Source organism: Motacilla alba, chromosome 19 (genome assembly GCF_015832195.1).
Source record: "Motacilla alba alba isolate MOTALB_02 chromosome 19, Motacilla_alba_V1.0_pri, whole genome shotgun sequence".
NCBI lineage: Eukaryota > Metazoa > Chordata > Aves > Passeriformes > Motacillidae > Motacilla > Motacilla alba.
In genome coordinates this window covers 5,351,576-5,370,917 of record NC_052034.1, presented here as the reverse complement: position 1 = coordinate 5,370,917, position 19,342 = coordinate 5,351,576, and the positions used below count along the sequence as shown (strand labels likewise).

General features: G+C 45.3%; 2 protein-coding genes across 2 annotated transcripts in view; one reads left to right on the top strand and one right to left on the bottom strand.

The window, feature by feature from the left end:
* Window positions 1–5,255, bottom strand: part of LOC119709717 (merlin-like) — a 33,520-nt gene extending 28,265 nt beyond the window's left edge. The window contains exon 1 of the mRNA XM_038157833.1: window positions 956–5,255. The gene's annotated coding sequence lies outside the window, so the exon portion shown is untranslated. The remainder of the gene's footprint in view (window positions 1–955) is intronic.
* NIPSNAP2 (nipsnap homolog 2) lies at window positions 345–16,633 on the top strand. Its single transcript, XM_038157834.1, has 10 exons — window positions 345–498; window positions 5,784–5,923; window positions 6,856–6,901; window positions 9,594–9,688; window positions 11,618–11,688; window positions 12,006–12,146; window positions 12,551–12,582; window positions 13,848–13,942; window positions 14,725–14,808; window positions 15,521–16,633. The coding sequence occupies exons 1-10, from the start codon at window positions 413–415 to the stop codon at window positions 15,583–15,585; spliced, it is 855 nt and encodes a 284-aa protein (XP_038013762.1). The 5' UTR covers window positions 345–412; the 3' UTR covers window positions 15,586–16,633.
* The last annotated feature ends 2,709 nt before the right edge of the window (window positions 16,634–19,342 follow it).

Genomic DNA, 19,342 nt, shown 5'->3' with positions numbered 1-19,342 from the left:
GGGTACCCCTAAACCTGGCTGGGGATCCTCCCAAATGCAGCTAGATCCCCCCAGCCAGGCTAAATTTGACAGCATCTTCCCAAACTGTGGCTGGGGTTCTTCTATGTCTTACTAGGTGTTCCTAAACCGGGGCAGGGTCCTCCTAAACCCGACTTGGTCCCCCCTAAACCGAGCCCTGGGGGACCCCAAAACTCGAGCTGGGTCCCCTATATCTGAGTAGCAGTCCCCAAAGCTGGGCAGGGTCCCCCTAAACCCGACTTGGTCCCCCCAAACCGAGCCCCGGGGGTGCCCCCTCAGCTGAGGGGCCGTGAGGGGGTCCCGCGGCCGCCAGGGCCGCGCATGCGCAGGCGGCGCTGCCCGCCAGGGGGCGTGGCCGCAGCCCCCGGCCCAGGAGGGAGGCGGCGGGAGCAAGATGGCGGCGCGAGTGCTGCTGCGGGGGAGCCTGGCGGGAGCGCCCGCCGTGCCGCGCCTGCAGCCCGGCGCCGGGCTGACCCTCAGGTGAGCCCTGAGGGGGCGAGGCGGGCGGGACGGGGCCGCCGGGGGAAGCCGCACGCGGAGCCGGCGCCGCCCGAGCCACCCGGCGCCCCGCCGCGCAGAGCGTCCCCTTGCCAGGCTGGAAATGGCGCCCCGCTCGCGGGGCAGCGGCCGGGCCCGGGGCGGGGAGTGCGAGGCGCCGGGGTGTCCCTCAAGGTCACGGGCCGCAAGGCCGGCCCCTTCCTTCCCTCCTCCCAGTCCGCCCCTGGGTGGGAGCGTGGCAGCGCCGCTGAGCCGGCGGGACGAGGCGGCCGGCGGTGCCCGGGCTCGGGGGGCAGCGGGAGCCGCTCCCTGCAGCGCCGCCTCAGCGCCGCCTCGGCCCCGCACGGCCCCGCAGCCCTGCGTGGACTCCCCGCGTGGAACGGGGCACCCCGCGGCTCCTCGGGCGCCCAGCACACGTGGATGCCCGGCATTTAAATACCTGGATGCTCGCTGTCCCTCCAGGATCGGGGCGTGCGGCCGCTCCGCGTCCCAACTCCTCCGAGCAACAGGGTGCACAGCCAGCAGCGGCTCCTGTCAGCACGCACAGCCCAAAATCTGTGTTTGCCCAGGGCTGCGCTGCGTGGCTGCACATCCCGACATCTTCCTGCCTTCGCCGCTCACGGCCGCTCGTAGAATCCCCTTGGGAGTCACGGCTGGTGTTTCCGTGTTCCCACGGGAGCTGGAATCTGCACCCCTCTCCCGGTGCCGGGGCACACAGAGAGGCACGTCCCGCAAGGTTTGGGGTGCAGAGATTGGCATTTCTGTGTGCAGGGGTGCCCGAGGTGCTCTCACACACACACAGCTGCTGCGGCGCCTCCCAGGTGTAGGAAGCAGGCACAGGGTGATGGAAACACGGGAATTCCCAAGCTGGGATGGATCTACACGGTTTTTCCTCCCTTTCTTTGAAACAGGGAAAGCTGCTGCTTCAAGCCTCAGAACAGGCAAGACTAAACGCATCCCTGCAAGCAGCTGTTCAGGGAATATGTTGTGAGGTTCTACCTGCACGTTTTGGGGTTATTTTAGTTTCAAATAAACTTTGTTTAGACCACAGATCAAAAACCATCAAAGACAGACAAGTTGTTTTTCTTCCTCTTCCGGGCAGATTTGATTTACTACAAAATTTAAATACTTGACCTAGTACGTCCCACCCCGGTTATATTTTGTGCTAAAGCAGGAGCTAAGTGTAAAGAAGTGTTTTCCCTGACATTTTTAATCTAATCTAAGCAAGCTATTCAGTGTTAGCTTTTGTGTTCAGAGCCCAACCTTTGCAATAAGAAAGCAAAGCCCACAGTTAATATTTGCAGATTGAGAACTTGCTGCCAAAGACAAGTTGATGCTGTCAGCTGTTGAAAGACCTGAATTCAGTCCCTGTTCCTCCAGAGCTAATTTTGGTTACAGATTGCCCAAAAAACTGAACCAGTGATCAGTTCAGGGCTTCTTGGTCCAGTGGTATTTTAGGATATTGATTAAAAATCAGGCCCCTGAATCTCAGTTTGGGTGCTGTGAACATCTGCTTTAATAAACTCAGCCTGTTACCTTTGTTCTGTGTGAGGTGTATATTTAGTTGTGATTTTTTAATCGGTGCTCATGAGGAGCTTTACAGCTGCTGGGGAAAAGATTTTCCATAAACGTAAAGCATTACTCATGTCACTGTTTTGAAAATTAACCATACCTCCAATTTTAGGTGCAGTTGAACATTCAAGTAATGAGATTCTCCTAATAGCAAAGAAATTTGCTTTTCAGAGTTATCCCTGTGGCTCCAGCTTACTCCTGCTGCTGCTGAAGTTCACAAAAGGGTTATTTTTCTTTCCTCTTCAAAGTTCAAAGTTTGCTCAAACAATGATCTTTGTAGATGAGTTTTCTAAATATTACTTTGTTGAATAAAGGGGAGGGAATGGTTTAAAATGAGAGTTTACTGAGTATTGCAGGAGTGGGCTTGACTTCTGCCTCCTGGAGCCAGTGAGGGCTTAATTTGAGGGAGCTTTTTAAAACAAAGCTTGAATTTCTGAGGTGGGCTTCACCTCTGTGCTCTGAGCTCCCAGAAAGCTGCACTCCAGCAGCAGCCTTATCATGGAATGCCCTTCAAATGCCTGCCCTCAGGAATAGCTGCTTGGCTCCCAGCACGGCCGCGTGTCTGTGTGTGTGCCCAGAGCAAGGAAGGCACCGTTTTCAATCAACACGCCGAGATTTAGACATTATTTCTTCCTGCTGAAGGTCATCTCGGCTGTGGTTGTTGTTTCTCTGCTGTGAAATGCTTTCCCTCTCCTCCATCCTGCTCCCATGGGCAGAACCAGGTCATTATGTTCTTTTCTGACACTGGGATTAAAAGGTGGATTGTTGCAAAAAACTGCTTTTGTGTAATACAGGTGTGTCCAGGGGGATATTTTCCCAAAGGAAACTGAGATTTTATTTCCTTTTTTTTTTTTTTTCCTGGTAGAAAGCTTTGGGCTGGAGGCCCAGCTGTCTTCTGGATCCCCAAGTCAGTAGTTAAGGGTGAAAAGTTGACATCTGAGGCAGGAAAAGGCTGAGATTTCCAGCTTAGAAGTAAATCTATATGGTATAAATACCACATTTAATATTTTGGTATTTCAGGAGACAGAATTAATCTTCTTCACTGTGGCTACTATGGGGCTGTCAGAAAAAAGGCAAATTGAAGGAAGAGAAAGAAGCAAAACCATTTGAGCTTCTCAGACTTTGTAGAGGATCAGTTAAGTGCATCAGATTCCTGGTCCTGCTCATCTGGAAAGAGGAATAATTCCTTTAACACATCACTTAAAAAAGCCCAGTTATCACTTGGTCTGTGTGCTCTGATGGAAAGGGAGGTGACACGATTTTGAAAGTGTACTTGGAGAAGCTGAATAGAGATTAGATAAGAAAAGACAGTGAAAATCTTGTGTTTTGAGGCAAGGAAACGTGCATGTTGTGCAGAGAGCCTGCTCTGTGTCCCTGCTGGAATCTGGAGCTGAAATATTTCCTGGCTGGTTATTTCCTACCACTCATCTTCTTTCCCCAATTAGTCTTTCATGCTATTTTTCCTCTTGAAAGACATTTCCCTTTCCCTTTTGTGGAGCTGTCTTTAAGCAGCACAGGAACATATGGCAGCTCCTTTCCCTTTTACACTGTGCAGTTTTCCTCCTGCACCTTTTTTTGCTCTTTTTCACTCCTGACTGTTTACACCGGGCCAGACCCAGCCCTGGGCAAAGACAGTGGGTTAAAAAGAGGAGAAACAGCAGCAGAAGCAGCCAGAGCACAGGGAATATCCATGGATAATGTGCATTGTGGGAAATGGATCTGTGGAGAACTTTTGAAGTTTCACAGAAGATTTTATATACATTAATTGTTACAGTGACAATGTTAATATCTTGTGTACTTCACTGTGCACAGCAAATGATGAACAAGGCCATCAAAGAAGGAATTTTGTGTTCAAGAGAGGGGGAAATGTGGGAAATCTGTAGAGAATTTTTGAAGTTTCCTAGAAGATTTTCTATATATTAATTGTTACAGTGACAATGTTAATACCTTGTGTACTTCACTGCACACAGCAAATGATGAACAAGGCCATCAAAGAAGGTTTTTTTGTTCAAGAGAGGGGGAAATGTGGGAAATGGATCTGTAGAGAACTTTTGAAGTTTCACAGAAGATTTTATATACATTAATTGTTACAGTGACAATGTTAATACCTTGTGTACTTTGCTGCACACAGCAAATGATGAACAAGGCCATCAAAGAAGGTTTTTTTGTTCAAGAGAGGGAGAAATGTGGGAAATGGATCTGTAGAGAACTTTTGAAGTTTCCTAGAAGATTTTCTATACGTTAATTGTTACAGTGACAATGTTAATACCTTGTGTACTTCACTGCACACAGCAAATGATGAACAAGGCCATCAAAGAAGGATTTTCTGTTCAAGAGAGAGGGAGAAATGTGGGAAATCTGTAGAGAATTTTTGAAGTTTCACAGAAGATTTTATATGCATTAATTGTTACAGTGACAATGTTAATACCTTGTGTACTTTGCTGCACACAGCAAGTGATGAACAAGGCCATCAAAGAAGGTTTTTTCTGTTCAAGAGAGGGGGAAATGTGGGAAATGGATCTGTAGAGAATTCTCAAAGCCTGGCACAAGGCTCACACAGTGTGCATCTGTGTGCAAACCTGGAGATAAGAAACGCTGCCTTAGAAATGCCATAAAACAGAACAGACATTGTTGAGAGAGAAATGGAACTAGAAACAAGTTTCAAAGGATGGCCTTGCAAATCAGACCGGATACTTTAGAGAAACAGAACTATGAAAGATGCACTGGAGTAGGACCCGTGAGGGGTAATTTTAGATGATTGGCTTTAAGGCATTTGCAGCATGGTGTGTGTGGCTAAAGCTGATAGGCCAAGAAACTTATACTGTAATAATAATTTTATAATATTTGTATGTAATTATAATTATAATGTAATTAAGCTTATAATGTATTGTAATAAAAATATTTAGCTTCTGTGATAGCATGAATTATATTATAACATAACATTATAATATATATTATTATATATTATAATTGTTTAATTATAACATCATATTATAACATAACATTATAACATAGCATATTGTCTCACCCTTAACATGAGACAGAAAATAGAATAAAAGTTTTTAAAACACCTCTCAGTTGCCCCATCTCTGGGTCCAAAAAAGCATAATCCCACAGGGGATAACTGGGATGATAATCTCTAATGTCTAGTGAAATAATATAATAATGTCATAATATAATGTCATGTAATACAATATGATATAGTATAATATAGTATAATATAATATAATTAATATAATATAATATAATATAATCTTAATATAAGTATCATTATATTATTAATTTATTATATTGTATTCTTAGTTATAATTAATTGTAATTATTAGAAATTACACAATTTTATTTTATTACATTATTACATTATTGATTATTATTTTATATAATTAATATACAATGTATAATAGAATATAATAGAGAATAATGTAATATCATGTAATATAATATAATGTAATGTAATATAAAATAATGTAATATCATGTAATATAATATAATTTATATTTATATGATAATATCTAGTGAGCTGATAGATCTCAGTGGGGATGAGGCACCTTTGCCTTGCTGGGAGAGGCTGGCTGGGAGGTGTGTGAGTGCACCTTGTGCCGTGGTCATTTCTGGGTGTGCTGTGACTCTTTGCACGCCGTGGACACGAATTTCCTGCCTGTGGCCGTGCTCAGGGCTGTCCCTGTTCCCTGCAGGGGCCTGGGCTCCTCGGCCCGCAGCGCCCGCGAGGACAGCTGGCTGAAATCCCTCTTTGTGCGCAAGGTGGACCCCAGGAAGGACGCCCACTCCAACCTCCTGGCCAAAAGAGAGACCAGCAGCCTGTACAAACTGCAGTGTGAGTGATGCTCGGTGCTCACAGAGCACTCCTGGCCCTGTCCCTGTCCCTGTCCCTGTCCCTGTCCCTGTCCCTGCCTGTACAAACGGCAGTGTGAGTGATGCTCGGTGCTCACAGAGCACTCCTGGCCCTGGCCCTGGCCCTGTCCCTGCCCCTGCCCCTGCCTGTACAAACTGCAGTGTGAGTGATGCTCGGTGCTCACAGAGCACTCCTGGCCCTGGCCCTGGCCCTGTCCCTGTGTCTGTCCCTGTCCCTGCCTGTACAAACTGCAGTGTGAGTGATGCTCGGTGCTCACAGAGCACTCCTGTCCCTGGCCCTGTCCCTGTGTCTGTCCCTGTCCCTGCCTGTACAAACTGCAGTGTGAGTGATGCTCAGTGCTCACAGAGCACTCCTGTCCCTGGCCCTGGCCCTGTCCCTGTGTCTGTCCCTGTCCCTGCCTGTACAAACTGCAGTGTGAGTGATGCTCGGTGCTCACAGAGCACTCCTGGCCCTGTCCCTGGCCCTGTGTCTGTCCCTGTCCCTGCCTGTACAAACTGCAGTGTGAGTGATGCTCTGTGCTCACAGAGCACTCCTGGCCCTGTCCCTATCCCTGTCCCTGCCCCTGCCCCTGCCCCTGCCCCTGCCTGTACAAACTGCAGTGTGAGTGATGCTCTGTGCTCACAGCAGCACTCCTGTCCCTGGCCCTGTCCCTGCCTGTACAAACTGCAGTGTGTGTGATGCTCTCTGCTCACAGCACGACTCCTGTCCCTGTCCCTGTTCCTGCCCCTGTCCCTGCCCCTACCCCTGTTCCTGTCCCTGTCCCTGTCCCTGTCCCTGTCCCTGTCCCTGTCCCTGTCCCTGCCTGTACAAACTGCAGTGTGAGTGATGCTCTGTGCTCACAGCACGACTCCTTTCCCTGTCCCTGCCTGCCTCACACCCTCTTGTTGTTGCAGTTCACAATGTCAAGCCTGAATGTCTAGAGGCCTACAACAAGCTCTGGTAAGTGTGTGAGTTCTCTTTTCACCTTTTTGACATGTTGATTTGGCAGATATCATAGTTATATCTGAGTTATGTAGAGGGGAGGTAACAAAAATTCTGCTTTTTTTAGGATTTGGTATTGAATAGATCCTATGAAAGAGCAAAAAGTCCTGTACTCAGCTCACCCCCACCTCCCTCTTGGCATTGCCATTTCCTGAGCTGCAGTTGAGGATGATTCCTGTCCTGAGAGCTTTGGTGACATTTGCTGGAGCAGCTCTCCCCCTTCCCTCAGTGGTCCTAAAGTTCTGATCCCTGCAGGGAAAGGTGGAATGTTGGCATTCCCACTGCAGCTGCCAGGCTGAGGATGGGTTTTGTGTGCACACTGGAAGGAAAGAGAGATCACTGCTAAATAAAATCACTGCTAAATAAAAAACTCAGATATTAAAACCCCAGGGGTTGATTTCCTCTCAGCTCATTTATTTCCCTCTGCACAAGTCCCGTTGCTGAGCTGCTCCCAAGGAGTTACACAAACCCTTGGATGGGGTCTGTGCATTGGGGTGATTCCCTCCAGAGAGAGCAGTCCTGGGACAGCTTTCCCAAGAGTCACAGCTTTAGAACATGTAGGAATTCCTCACGTTTGAAATTGACTTCTCTAAGAGTAAAACTGCAGAATTATTACTCCTTTTCTGCCTCCACAATGCCCCCTCTGGAGCCCTGGAAGAGCTGTGTGTTTGAATTCGGGGCTGGAGCCAGCCTGGCACCCAGCAGTGCTTTTCTCACTGACAATACAAACACTCTCAGCACAGTGACACCTTTCTGTGACCAGCTTTGAAGCGTGAGCACAGCAGCTGGGCTGCAGCGAGGGGAGGATGTCCCAGCTCCCAGTTCATGTCCTCAGCTCCTCCTGGGTGGCTGCACAGCTCATCTGTCACCTCTGTGTTGGGCTGGATAACCCAGAACTGTTCTCTCTGCTGCAGAAGCATAAAAAGCCACTAGAATAACATTCAATCGAGGTATTTTTAGCTTTTTTTTTTTTGTTTAAAAAACAGAGTAAAGGACAATTAGCATTCATCCAGCTTGCTGTTTAAAAGCTGAATGTAAACATGTCCAATTATGCAAGACAGGGAATCACTTCTCTGCACTATTTCATGAGCTGCCTGACTGTTGAGTGAGAGCAGACATTTCTGTTTTCAAGGAAAGAGACAAACAGCAAAGAAAGAAACTGCTGACAGCAGTCAGATGAAATATCTGTGGTTAGATTGATTCTTTCCAAAGCAAATTGAAGCATTTCAGGCAAGGAGACAACTTGAATAAAGTAATAAACAAAATTTAGCCTCTCTGAATTTCCCTCCTGCCTCTCCCTAAAGAAAAAAAAAAAAAAAAAAAAGAACAGGTTAATTCTGTATCAAATCAAAATGAGGATTAGTCATCATCATCATCAGGTATTAATAAATAATGTAATGAAGACAATTACAAGCACATTTCATGAATCACTGTGGTTAAGGAGCCCTTCTGGAGAATTAGGGACAGTTGTTTTTTTTTTTAAAGGTGTTCTGTGGGCATTTTTTCTCTAATTTTCAACCATACATGGTAGAATTATGCAATAATCTCCCATTCCTCTTCAAAGCTGCCTTTCCAGGATCTTATTCTGCTTTGCAAAAATGAACTGGTGGTAAAACATCCTTGAGAATATCCTTGGAGAGTCGTTTTATCATATTATTTACACTGGCTAGTGAGAAAATATCGAGGTACAAATTGGTAATGAGATTTGCTCAAGGTTGTCTGGAAAGTCAGTGGCAGAATCCAGAGGAAAACTCATCTCTAATGACTCCCAGCCCCAGCCCAGCCTACTTTTTATTCCTTGAGACCGTGCAGAGACTCTGCCTGTGAGCCAAACTGAGGAAGAAGGGTAATTATTCAGGGAAAAATAGAAAAGGCAGAGTTCAACCAGACTAATTGACTTATTCATCAAGGCACAGTGCAGGGAAGGCTGTCCTGACTGAGTCAGCAATCAGCAAAACTTAATTTCCTCATGCTGATGCGGGCCACCTCTAAAGTCTGAAAGAGTGTTAGAAATCCTGGGAAGAGTCAGACAGGAATTTTGTGTTGGAGGCATTTTTAAGGCAGTCCCACTGTTCATTAGTGGGTGAGTGCCTCAGAGTAAGAGCACTTTCTGAAATCAAAAAGCAACACTGTGAGCTCCAGCCATTATTTCATTTATCAAATTGTTTTTATTCATTCAGCTCAGCAGTTGTAACGGGTTTAGAAGAGTGTGCTTTCATATTTCTGAGTTCTCCCCCCTTGAGGGGAGCTTTTCCTCAAGCAAGGAAAAGCTTTTCCTCAAACAAATCCCTGAGTTTTCAGTGAGGTATCCTGATATTTGTTTTCCTGATGTGTTGGGTAACCTTTTACACAGACATAATTATTTAGATAACACCTCATGTACTGCATGCAGAGATGCAGCAAATGTTATATATTACAGAAATGTTGTAGATCTTTGTTATAATTTCTAAAAAAACGGTAACACTCACCTTAATTCTCTGTGGGGGTGTAGCCACCTTGCCCCTGCCTAGCAGAATTTGCTATTTCAGCTTTCTCCTCTGCAAAATAAAGCTTGTGAATGTTCCTAGCATGATGCTGTGTTATACATTGATCAACTGTGGCCTCCCTGAAGGCAATGCAACCCAGTGTCTGTGTGTTCCTTGTTTTCAAGTCAAGAGGTGCTGCCAAAGATTCATGAAGAAAAACACTACCCTTGTGCTCTGGTGGGGACTTGGAACACGTGGTACGGAGAGCAGGATCAGGCTGGTAGGAGATAGAAGTACAACCCAATGTAAACCCGTGTGCTTGGCAGGTTTTCTTCTTTTTAAATCATCTCTGTTGGCACCCAAACCCCCCGTGTGCAGTGAGGGGGTGTGTGCATCACTCCTCAGCTGTCTTACGTGTGCACTGCTTGCTTTTTGTGCTGGGTTGGACAGCAGAGCCTTCATCCCTTCAGTTTTGTCTCGTTCTTGATGTGTTTTCATCTTTTCCAGGTGGTGATGGTTGGTAAAATTAACAGGTTTTGGGGATATATTTGTAAAAAACACTCCTGTGGGAACCTGAATATTTATGGGTGACTCTTGCAAAGCCAGTTTGTCCCTCCTTGGGGAGTATAAGAGCTTTGCTCAGCCTTTCAGGCTCTAATTGCTGTATGATAATGAACTGCAAATCCTTCCAACCCATCTGCATTGTAAACTTCCCATTAATCTTTACTGGGGGGAAAGTAAAAATCTTTCTGTTCATGTTCATGCAAGGATACTGCCTAACTATGAAAACAAACTGGAGCTAGACATGGCTGAAGAGCTGCTACAGAGGTAACTCCAAAGAGCCCAGTGTAGAGAGAAAACCTGAAAAATGCCCTGGGAATTGGAAGGAATGGGAAATCACAGATCCAAATCCGTAGAGGTTCTGTGAGAGCTGTGCCAGGCTCGGTGCTGGGGCTTCCTAATTGAAAAGTCAGCTCCTTGCACACAGCAATTCTCCCTGCACTGCCAGCATATTGCAGTATTGACACTGAACAAATGCAGGGAATTGACAGCAGATGAACCAAACCATGTCTGAGACCAAGCCTGGAAGTTGAAGGGGAATTGGGGAACGAGGACAATTGAAATGGGAATTCCTCAGGCAAGTCCCAGTGGCTGCTTTTGGAACAGATGAACACAGGCTGGATCTGTCACTGCATCCCCAGCCTGCCTTGGAAATGTTCTTGCAACACTGGAATAAAGCAGATTGTGGGGTTTGACTCATTATCATATTATGCACACTGGCTAGTGAGAAAATGTCAGCATAATGAGAAAAATAACAATAATAATTAATTATTGTTGTTCAGTGCTGGGTTAATATCAGGTGGATCCATCGGATCTGCCCTGGGGGTGAGGCAGCAGGAGCAGGAGGAGAAATCTGCTCTCCCAGGGAAGTGCCTCCCATCAGCCTGTGGAAAAGGCACAGAGCTGCTTAAGAGGGCAGAAAATAAGTTTTATTTTTCTGTGAGGTGAAATTATTGCCTTGCTATACTAAATGTTTGTAAACACATCTTTCAGTGATTTATTAAAGGGGTTTCTTCTGATTTATTAAAGAGGGAATGCTTTGAAAAAAAATTTAGATACAAACATAGGTACTGGAATTGTTTTTATAGGGGAAATCCCAGCAAATACTCCGTTTTCTTCTGCTTTTATTCATGTTGAGCTCAGAAATAACATTTGCATCGTTTTTCATGTCCTGCAGAAAGTGTCTTGCTTGTGTGCTGGAGTAATTTACTGAACTGAAAATCTGCCCCTCTGCTGCTCTTAGATGAAATTGGTACAAAGCAATTTTTGGAACTAAGTCATCCTGTTCAGCTGAATCTTAATTTCAGTAACAGCCGTGACATGTCATCACCTCTTCCTAGCATGGCAACAAAAAGTCCTTTCAGGAATTCCTCTCTTACCCTCAGAGTAAATTGCAAAATTTTCCAAGGGAACCCCTATCAAAAAGCAGATGATTCCATTACCCCAAAAACAATCCAATGTGATTTTCATCAATGAAAATCTATTTTCAAACCTGCTGCCTGGTTTCTATTTTTGTGTAATTTTGTAGTGTGAAGAGCATTTTATAGTGTGATTTTTATCATGTGATTTTATAGTGTGATTTTTCCCTAAGATTTACCACTGGTCTGGGACATCCCTGAAACAAAACTGCAATTTTCTCTTGTTTCAGTTCATTTGTGGAGGTATGAGGGAGGTTACCCAGCTCTCAATGAGGTCATGAGCAAACTTCGTCAAAATAAGGTAAAAATACTGATTTTGTTACTCACAAGAGAGCAAGGAACGGGCAGAGCAAGTCAAAAAATGCAGATTTAGATACCAAAATGCCTCATCCCTTCCTGTACAAGCCCAGAAACCTCTTTGAGGAAGAATTTATTGTCACATTAATGTTTCATTCCTGAATACTTCCCCTGTAAATCCTTGGAATTCTCAGATTCCCCAGAGAGAATTCAGATTCCTTTCATGATTTCACTGTCCCACAGCCCAAAAAACCCCAACCTAAGGCACGTCTGCTGTTTGTTGTTGCAGAATTTGACCCATTTTGCTGTGTTATTTTTTAGGAATTCACAGAATTCCGTAAGGAGAGGGGTAACATGCTCCTGTCCCGTAAGAACCAGCTCCTGCTGGAGTTCAGCTTCTGGAATGAGCCTGTTCCCAGAGATGGCCCTAATATTTATGAGCTGAGATCCTACCAACTCAGAGTGAGTCCACATTTTATTCCTTTCTGATTTTTGATGTTCTGTGCTGTCCTAAAACCTTTGGGAGGTTTTTATGGCAAACAGAGCTTCTCTGAAAAAAAAAATCTGTTTTTTATCCAGGTTGGTTTCTGGGTCAGGGCTGCTCTCAGAGTGTGGGGTCTGAGGTGAAGGCAGGCTCCAACAAGATCCTGATGTCTGCAGGGCTGAAACCCTGTGGTTGCTTTGAGGGATGCTCCAGAGATGACTAAGAGGTGGTAAACAGAGCAGTTAGAGATTATTGGAATATTCTTCTCACCCACAGGAAGGGATTGTGTTAACACAGGGTGGTTTCCATACAGAAGGGGTGTGAAAATTGTATCATATTTTGTTTTAAACTGCAGCTTTAACAGTGGGTTTTGTTTCTGCAGCCTGGAACAATGATCGAATGGGGCAATTACTGGTAAGTGTTAATTAATTAAGTTAAGTGTTGCCTTCAGCCCTGGGGTGCTCCTGGTTGAGAGGTGCAGGTGCAGAAAAAGCAGGACAGAGGTGCCAGGGTGGCACCAAAGCCACCAAACCCCCAGTGAAGGGGCTGCTGCTGCACTTGCACCCCTGATCAGACAGTCCTGTGACCCTCTGAAGAAAAAAAAAAGGAATTTTGTGCCCAAACAACCCTCTGTGGTCTGGCTTTGCTTCCCAAAACCCTTTTAGTTTGCTGCAAAAATCGTGGATTTTCCGCAGAAAGCTGCTTGGGAAGAGTGGCATTTCTTCTGGGAGGCTTGGTTCATCTTTCCCAAAGCACTTTCAGCTGAAATCTTGGCCCTTTAGGCTTTCAAAGTCAAGATGCTTCTTGAAAAGCTGCTGAGCAGCACATTTGTGTTTTGATAAATGGTTAGAAGTATTTGGGGCAGTTTTCTATTGATTTTATGCTTGTGGTTTTGTCTTATTTTTAACCAGTGTAAGCTTATTTCAATTTACACTCACTGTCCTTGCAATTCTAGTGGTTGATAGTTAAACAATTTGAAATATTTTCAATTATTTGGACAAAGGTGAGGACTTAGATTTTCAGACTTGTCATTGATATCATTTTTTCAATTACAGTCATTTGAACAATTGAATTTAGGGGTTTTTTTTTAATAAAATAGGCACATCTCTACTGGTAGAAAATCTGTTTTAGAAATATTATTTAGAGAGAAATATTTATCTTAATATTTATCTTAAATAAATATTTACTTGAGAAATAATTATATTAATTTATGCAAAGAGCTGCATGAATCAAAAGTTGTATTCCACTACCACAAAATCTGTGGAAAATTAATGTGGCAAAGCTGACATAACTAAAACTAAAGGATTTAGTGATAAAACCTTCTATAAAGGTTAACTGGTTAACTGTAAAGGTGAACTGCTGGATTTAATTGTCCCAGCAATTATCTTGATCCCAAATTTGGTTGAAAAATGATTAATACAAAATGTAGTGAAAACCTAGCCTCCAATTTTAATGCATCCTAACAAGACCCAGAAGCAAATCTTAATTACTTGGTGCTGAAAACGAGCACGCTGCAGCTTTTTTCTTACTTTGAATTGCTGAAATGCACAGCAGATGCAGCTTAACATTCCAGCTTCCCTTCCAGTCTGGTTTTTTTCCCATTTTCCCGTGTTTTTTTCCCATTTTCCCTGATTTCCTGCCCTGATGTGCAAGCTCTGATGTGTCTCTGCTCCCTGCAGGGCTCGTGCCATTCGGTTCCGCCAGGACAGCAACGAGGCCGTTGGGGGATTTTTCTCCCAGATTGGACAGCTCTACATGGTCCATCACCTTTGGGGTAAATTCCTCTTCTCTGCTTTCTTCTCCCCCTGAGCCAACCCAGTCGCTTTGCCCAGGAGGAAATAGTTTTACAAAAGGCAAAGGAAATGTTTTAAAAGTTGGGGTTTCAAGTTTTTTTATTTACCTAATTTTTTTATTTCTTAATTCTGATTTTTTTTTTAATTTGTCTGTAGGCAGATTTATTCTTCACCAAACAAGAAATGAGTATTTCCTGGTTTGTTCTGTTTCTCCCAGTTTCTGCTGTCCCTTTCTCATGAGGAGCTCAGTGTTTGCTCTCAGTCCCACAGCCATGACCCTGCTGTCCCAACTCATGCTAAAATCAGGTTTTTTACAGTTTCATTTCAAGCCTCACATTCACCACACCTGCAGAAAGGAGAATCAGGCATTTCTTTCCATTCCTGCAGGGAGGTGTTTTGGCTTTCTCTGTACATTCATATTCATAAACACCTCAGGACTGTTTCAGCTTGAAAAACAATAATTTGTTAGAAATGACTCCGTTTTTTCTTCATACCCCAACAATCCAGAATTTTAGATTTCAGCAGTCCCAGCCCTCATGTGGAGCTGTGCCCCTGCATTATCTTACCTGTGCCCAGGCATTTTCTGTCTCCCCAGCTCCTTCTGTTTGTGCTGCCCTGGGAGCTTTTCCTTCTGGCAGAAAACTCCTGATTTTTTTTTTTTCCTTCCTGCTTTTCCCAGCCTCCTAATTCCTCCTTGGAATTCTTTTAAGGAATCTCTTCCTGTTCAGGAGGGAAAGGAGTCACTTTGTGCTTGTTTTCCCAGCTTACAAAGACCTGCAAACCAGGGAAGATATAAGGAATGCAGCGTGGCACAAACCTGGCTGGGATGAACTGGTTTATTACACAGGTAACCCATTAACTTCTCTGGAATGCTGGGGGCAGACTTTGGGCTGTGCCACCCTCTCTGCTCCTCAGCACATCCCACTGGCAGGAAAAGTTTTGTATCTCGGGGGGAAATGTGTGTCTGTGTCAGTTTTTAGTCTGTAAAAGGAGCAGAGGGACGTTGCACTGAGCTGTAAAGTGAATTTTGCAGCTGGTTGTACATGGAGAAGTTGCCCAAGTGCTAAAAAATTGCTGCATTAATACTGAATTTTTATAGCAGCATTTCTGTGGAATGTGGAAGAACAGATTTATGTCAGTGCTTGTCCAAAGATTTAAGGAGCCAGGAGTGAACTTTACCTTGATATTAAATGATTACTTCTAATATTTAATGAAATACAGGAGCCTTGTTAAATGCATTGCTGGGAAAAGGGAATTTCGACTTTGGAACAAAAAGCCAGGAGATCTTTGAGATCAAAGAAAGCTGTCACAGCAGAACTCCCAGAAGTGTGCCAGGCATGTCAGCTTTGGGTTCCATAGGGCACATTTCAGAGGAAGTTACACCACAAAAATGTAGGATCACTTCCATTTTGGTGAAAAGAATGGAAATATTTGTCTTCAAACGAGCAGAGAGATGATATTAAAATCATTTTTTTCCCACAACTGCCGTGCTAGAGGGATGATTACTGAACGTGCTGAACTCTGTCAGTGAAATTCAAACCTCTCTCCGTTTTTTTCAGTGCCCCTTATTCAGGAGATGGAGTCCAGAATCATGATACCCTTGAAGATTTCTCCACTTCAGTAAAGTCACTGATTTTCTTGTGCCTACATAGATGAAGTGACAAGTATTTGTCTTAATTTATGGTATACACTGTATATCATAGTCTGAAATATAAAAGTACTGTATTGAGCTTATAAAAGAGACCTCTTTTCTTCAGAACCCACGACCTTCTGCTCTTAGGGGAAAAAACAAACAAACAAAACAACAAGACTGTGATTAAAAGGTTGGTGAATTGAAAACAAGTCCAGATCTGTGGGCCAGGTCCCCAGGGAATGTGTGACCTACAGGATTTGAAATCTCCTGCTCCACAGGCACTGCCCAGAGCTCAGGAGCAGCATTGCTGTGAGCATTTAATGACTGCAGCTCTCCAAAACAAACGTGGGAGTGAAATGAGAAGCTCTGGAGAAGCGAGAATTTCATTTCAGATTGTGAAACGAGCAGCCCTGGGGTTGCTGTGAAATCACCCCTGGCTGGTGGAGCAGGCCTGAAATCAGCAAACCTCCATTTCCAAGCAGGCAGTCATTAATTTGGGATCATCCTGTGTGGCAGGGGATGGATTTTGGACAGCAAGGGGCATTGCAGGGTCTCTGAGCACACATTTGTGTGGAACCTCCCCCTGGAATGAATCCCACGCAGGGTGAGCCACGCTTCCCCCACAGACACTGCCTGAACACCCTGCAGGGAATCAATCCACCCCAAAGCATTTCCCTCCCCAAACAGCTCCCAAATCTGGGAAAAGGGGTTGAATTTAATAAGCAGTGCTGGTTCAGACTCAGAGGGGGGCTGCAGTCCCCGTGGCTGGGCTGGTGTGTGAAGCTGGGCTTGGCATTTCTGTGTACCATGGTGTCCAGTTCTGTTTTGGTTTCACTTTTAGGCTAGAATGTATCCACACTTTTTGGTGTCTGCAACGATGTGAACATCCTGTAAGTGACAATAATATTCTGACTCTCAAGTGGCTCCAAGAATCAGTGTAACATACTGAATGTACAAATCAGTTCTGAATGTCCAGTTTGTACATTTCAAGAAGTTTTCAGGAAGAACATATCAGTCAATAAAAACCTTTTAATTTTCACTTTTTGCTGGCATCTCCTATGTGTTGCACCACTTGTGTTTTCTCTCCTCTTGCAGTGTTTGGTACAGAAAATTCAGAATATTTCAGCTTAATTACCCAAATCACTTCTCTGGGTTGGGGACAGCATTTCCACTTTTCTGCTCTCCTTCTCCAAAGTGAATTTACAACCTCTCCATCACATCCCATTCTGCTGAGTGTTCCAGAGGTTCTGAGTGCTGTGGTGATAAGTACAAAACACTTTTCCTTTTGTTTTTTCTCCACAAATTATGCTTCATTTTTCAGGTGTGGTTTCTTTCCTTCTTGCACTCCTGCCTCCCCTCGAGTTTCCCCTTGAGCGAAGTCAATATTTGATCTGGTTCTTGTCAGGTTTTATATTTTCCTCCTGTTGCCAAGTGATGATGGGATTTTACTGAGTCACACTCTGAGCTGTACCAGCTTGAAGTTGCTCAGTGGGCCAAGGAAACCATTTGAGCTGATCCTCCTCGTAAGCCAGCCCTGAGCACTGCTGTCACCTGGGGCTGCCATTTTACCTGACTTTTGGGGCTGCTCTCCAGCTGCAGAAGGAAAAAAGGGATGCCAATATCACCTTCCAGTCCTTTTTATCTCTCCCAGATTTCTTTTCCCTGGAGATTTGTCCTTGTAACTCTTACCCAGCAATCTCAGCCAGAGACAAACAGCAAAAAACATTTTTGGAGCCACAGGATTTTTTGTCTTCTGATGCAATCCGTGGTTTTTACCTTCACCGGGGATTAAATTCTGCCTGGCACAGCTCTTGTTGTCCAAAGGCCACGAAGTTTTGCCTGGATAAGGAATCAGAGGAGTAACTGGGGGTCCTGTGGGGTGAGATCACAGAGTGCAGCTCCCTCACTCACTCCCAGGATCTGAATTCCCCCTGGAATTCTGAGTTCCCCTGATGTGTTACGGAGGAGCCTCCCCTCATCCTGAGCTTCCTGCTCGTGCTCTGGCTGCCCTCAGGGACAGATAAAACAGATACAACTTGTATTTTACCTGCAGCTGAAGCAGCTCCTGCTCTTTTCCTCACAGATAACAGTGTAAGCTCCAGTGGGAATGGGTAATGCCAGTCTTTCCTTGGCTTCCCTTTGTCTGAGCTTGGTTTTCCCTGGTTCTGTGATCTCGGTTGGGATTTTCCCTCTTGATTCCATGGCTGAGTTCAAGTTTTCCTTAGATGAGCAATCTCTCAGCATTTCTTGGAGCACAGCTGCTGCAGTTCAGAACTGAAGTCACTTCCCAAAGGCTAAAAAGGGGAGCAGTGCTTGGAAAGGCCTCTGGCAACTCTCAACTCTTATTCCAGTGCAATGACACAATTAAAACTCAGGTTTCATTGTCCTGGACGGGGCTGCAAACTGTCCCTCATGCAAATACATCGTTTAAAGCAATTCTGCCTCATTGAATAATCACATTAAAAGCCTTTTTATAAAGGCTGGTGGTCAAAGGACCCACCTGGAGCCCAGGTCCTCCCTGTGTGACCTGTGCTGCTCCCCAGACTTTGCCCCTCCGTGCTGGGATGTGTCCAGGCAAATCTGTGACACTGAAATTTCCTTCCCCTGCTCTGTTCCCTGCTGGGAATTTTCCACTATTCCGCAGACAAAACAGCTGAGCCTCTCCCTGAGCTCAGCAATGCTCCCGCTGCCTCCTGGCCTGGAGGTCAGCCTCCACATTTGCCCGGTGCAAGGGGAGGGAGGCATTTATTTCCCAAGGCAGTGTGACCTAAAGAGCTGTTGTGAAATCCCTGGCACGGCCCCACGTTTCCATAGAGCCCCGAGTGGCAGCAGCTCCTGCTGTGAATGTTAACATCCCTCCCAGGGCTCTGCCTGGGGCACTGGGGGAGCTGCAGAGCCCTGTCCCAGTGCCTGGAGCTCCACTCATCGGCTCCATGGCAGATTGATTTCCTTCGTGGCCTTTTAATTCCATAAATAAACAGCAAATAAACTCCTTCACCTCCTAACTGTGGGATTGCACAGGGGAAAGTGGGAGCAGAAACTCTTCAGATGTGCCCAGCTCGTGCAGCCTTGCCTGAACAGAAGCAGGATTGTCCAGGAGCTGCCCTGGGAGCTGGCTGGGACCTCCCTCAGGAAGGATTTCCATCTTTCACACTCCCAGAAGTTGTGGGGAGCACTGCCAGCCATTGTCTGCTTGGCTTTTGTGGGGGTTGCTGAAGCCTCTGCAGATCCTCTGGGGCTCCTACGTGTCTGCCTTGCTCCAAAGCCATCCCAGGTCTGGTTCTGGGTTTGTTTTCTTTTAACCCTTCCACTTCTCTGCTATTTAAATGCTGTTGTGACTTCAAGCCAAAAACATTTTTCAGCCTCACTGAGAGCTGTAGCCCTCACTGTGGGCTGGGGTAACTCCTCTGTCCCCCACCTCCTCCTTCCTCACAGGATGAACAGAACCAGTGTTTGCTTTAACTGCTGGTGATGCTTTAACAACTGGACAGCAGCAGCAGCTCGTGGCACCTTGGGTTAATCATCACAAATTAGGGAAATTCAGTGCTAATTGTGGAAAGCAGGGATCATTATGAGAAATGTGAAATTTTGGAGGGTAGGGGCATCACTTGCTTCTGTTCCACCCAGAAATATGTGGTGGGGTGAGAGAGAATTCCACACTTCAGTTTCTGGGAACACACTGGGGCTCTTTGGAAGCACTTAGAAGATAAAAACCTCAGCAGATATTAAATGTTTTTTACATCAAATC

Bases quoted from the DNA above. Each gene is read 5' to 3' on its own strand.
- NIPSNAP2 (XM_038157834.1), top strand. From the start codon at position 413: ATGGCGGCGCGAGTGCTGCTGCGGGGGAGCCTGGCGGGAGCGCCCGCC. The intron at 5,924-6,855 runs GTGAGTGATGCT...TTGTTGTTGCAG, and splicing joins CAGCCTGTACAAACTGCAGT to TTCACAATGTCAAGCCTGAA. The intron at 14,809-15,520 runs GTAACCCATTAA...CGTTTTTTTCAG, and splicing joins TGAACTGGTTTATTACACAG to TGCCCCTTATTCAGGAGATG.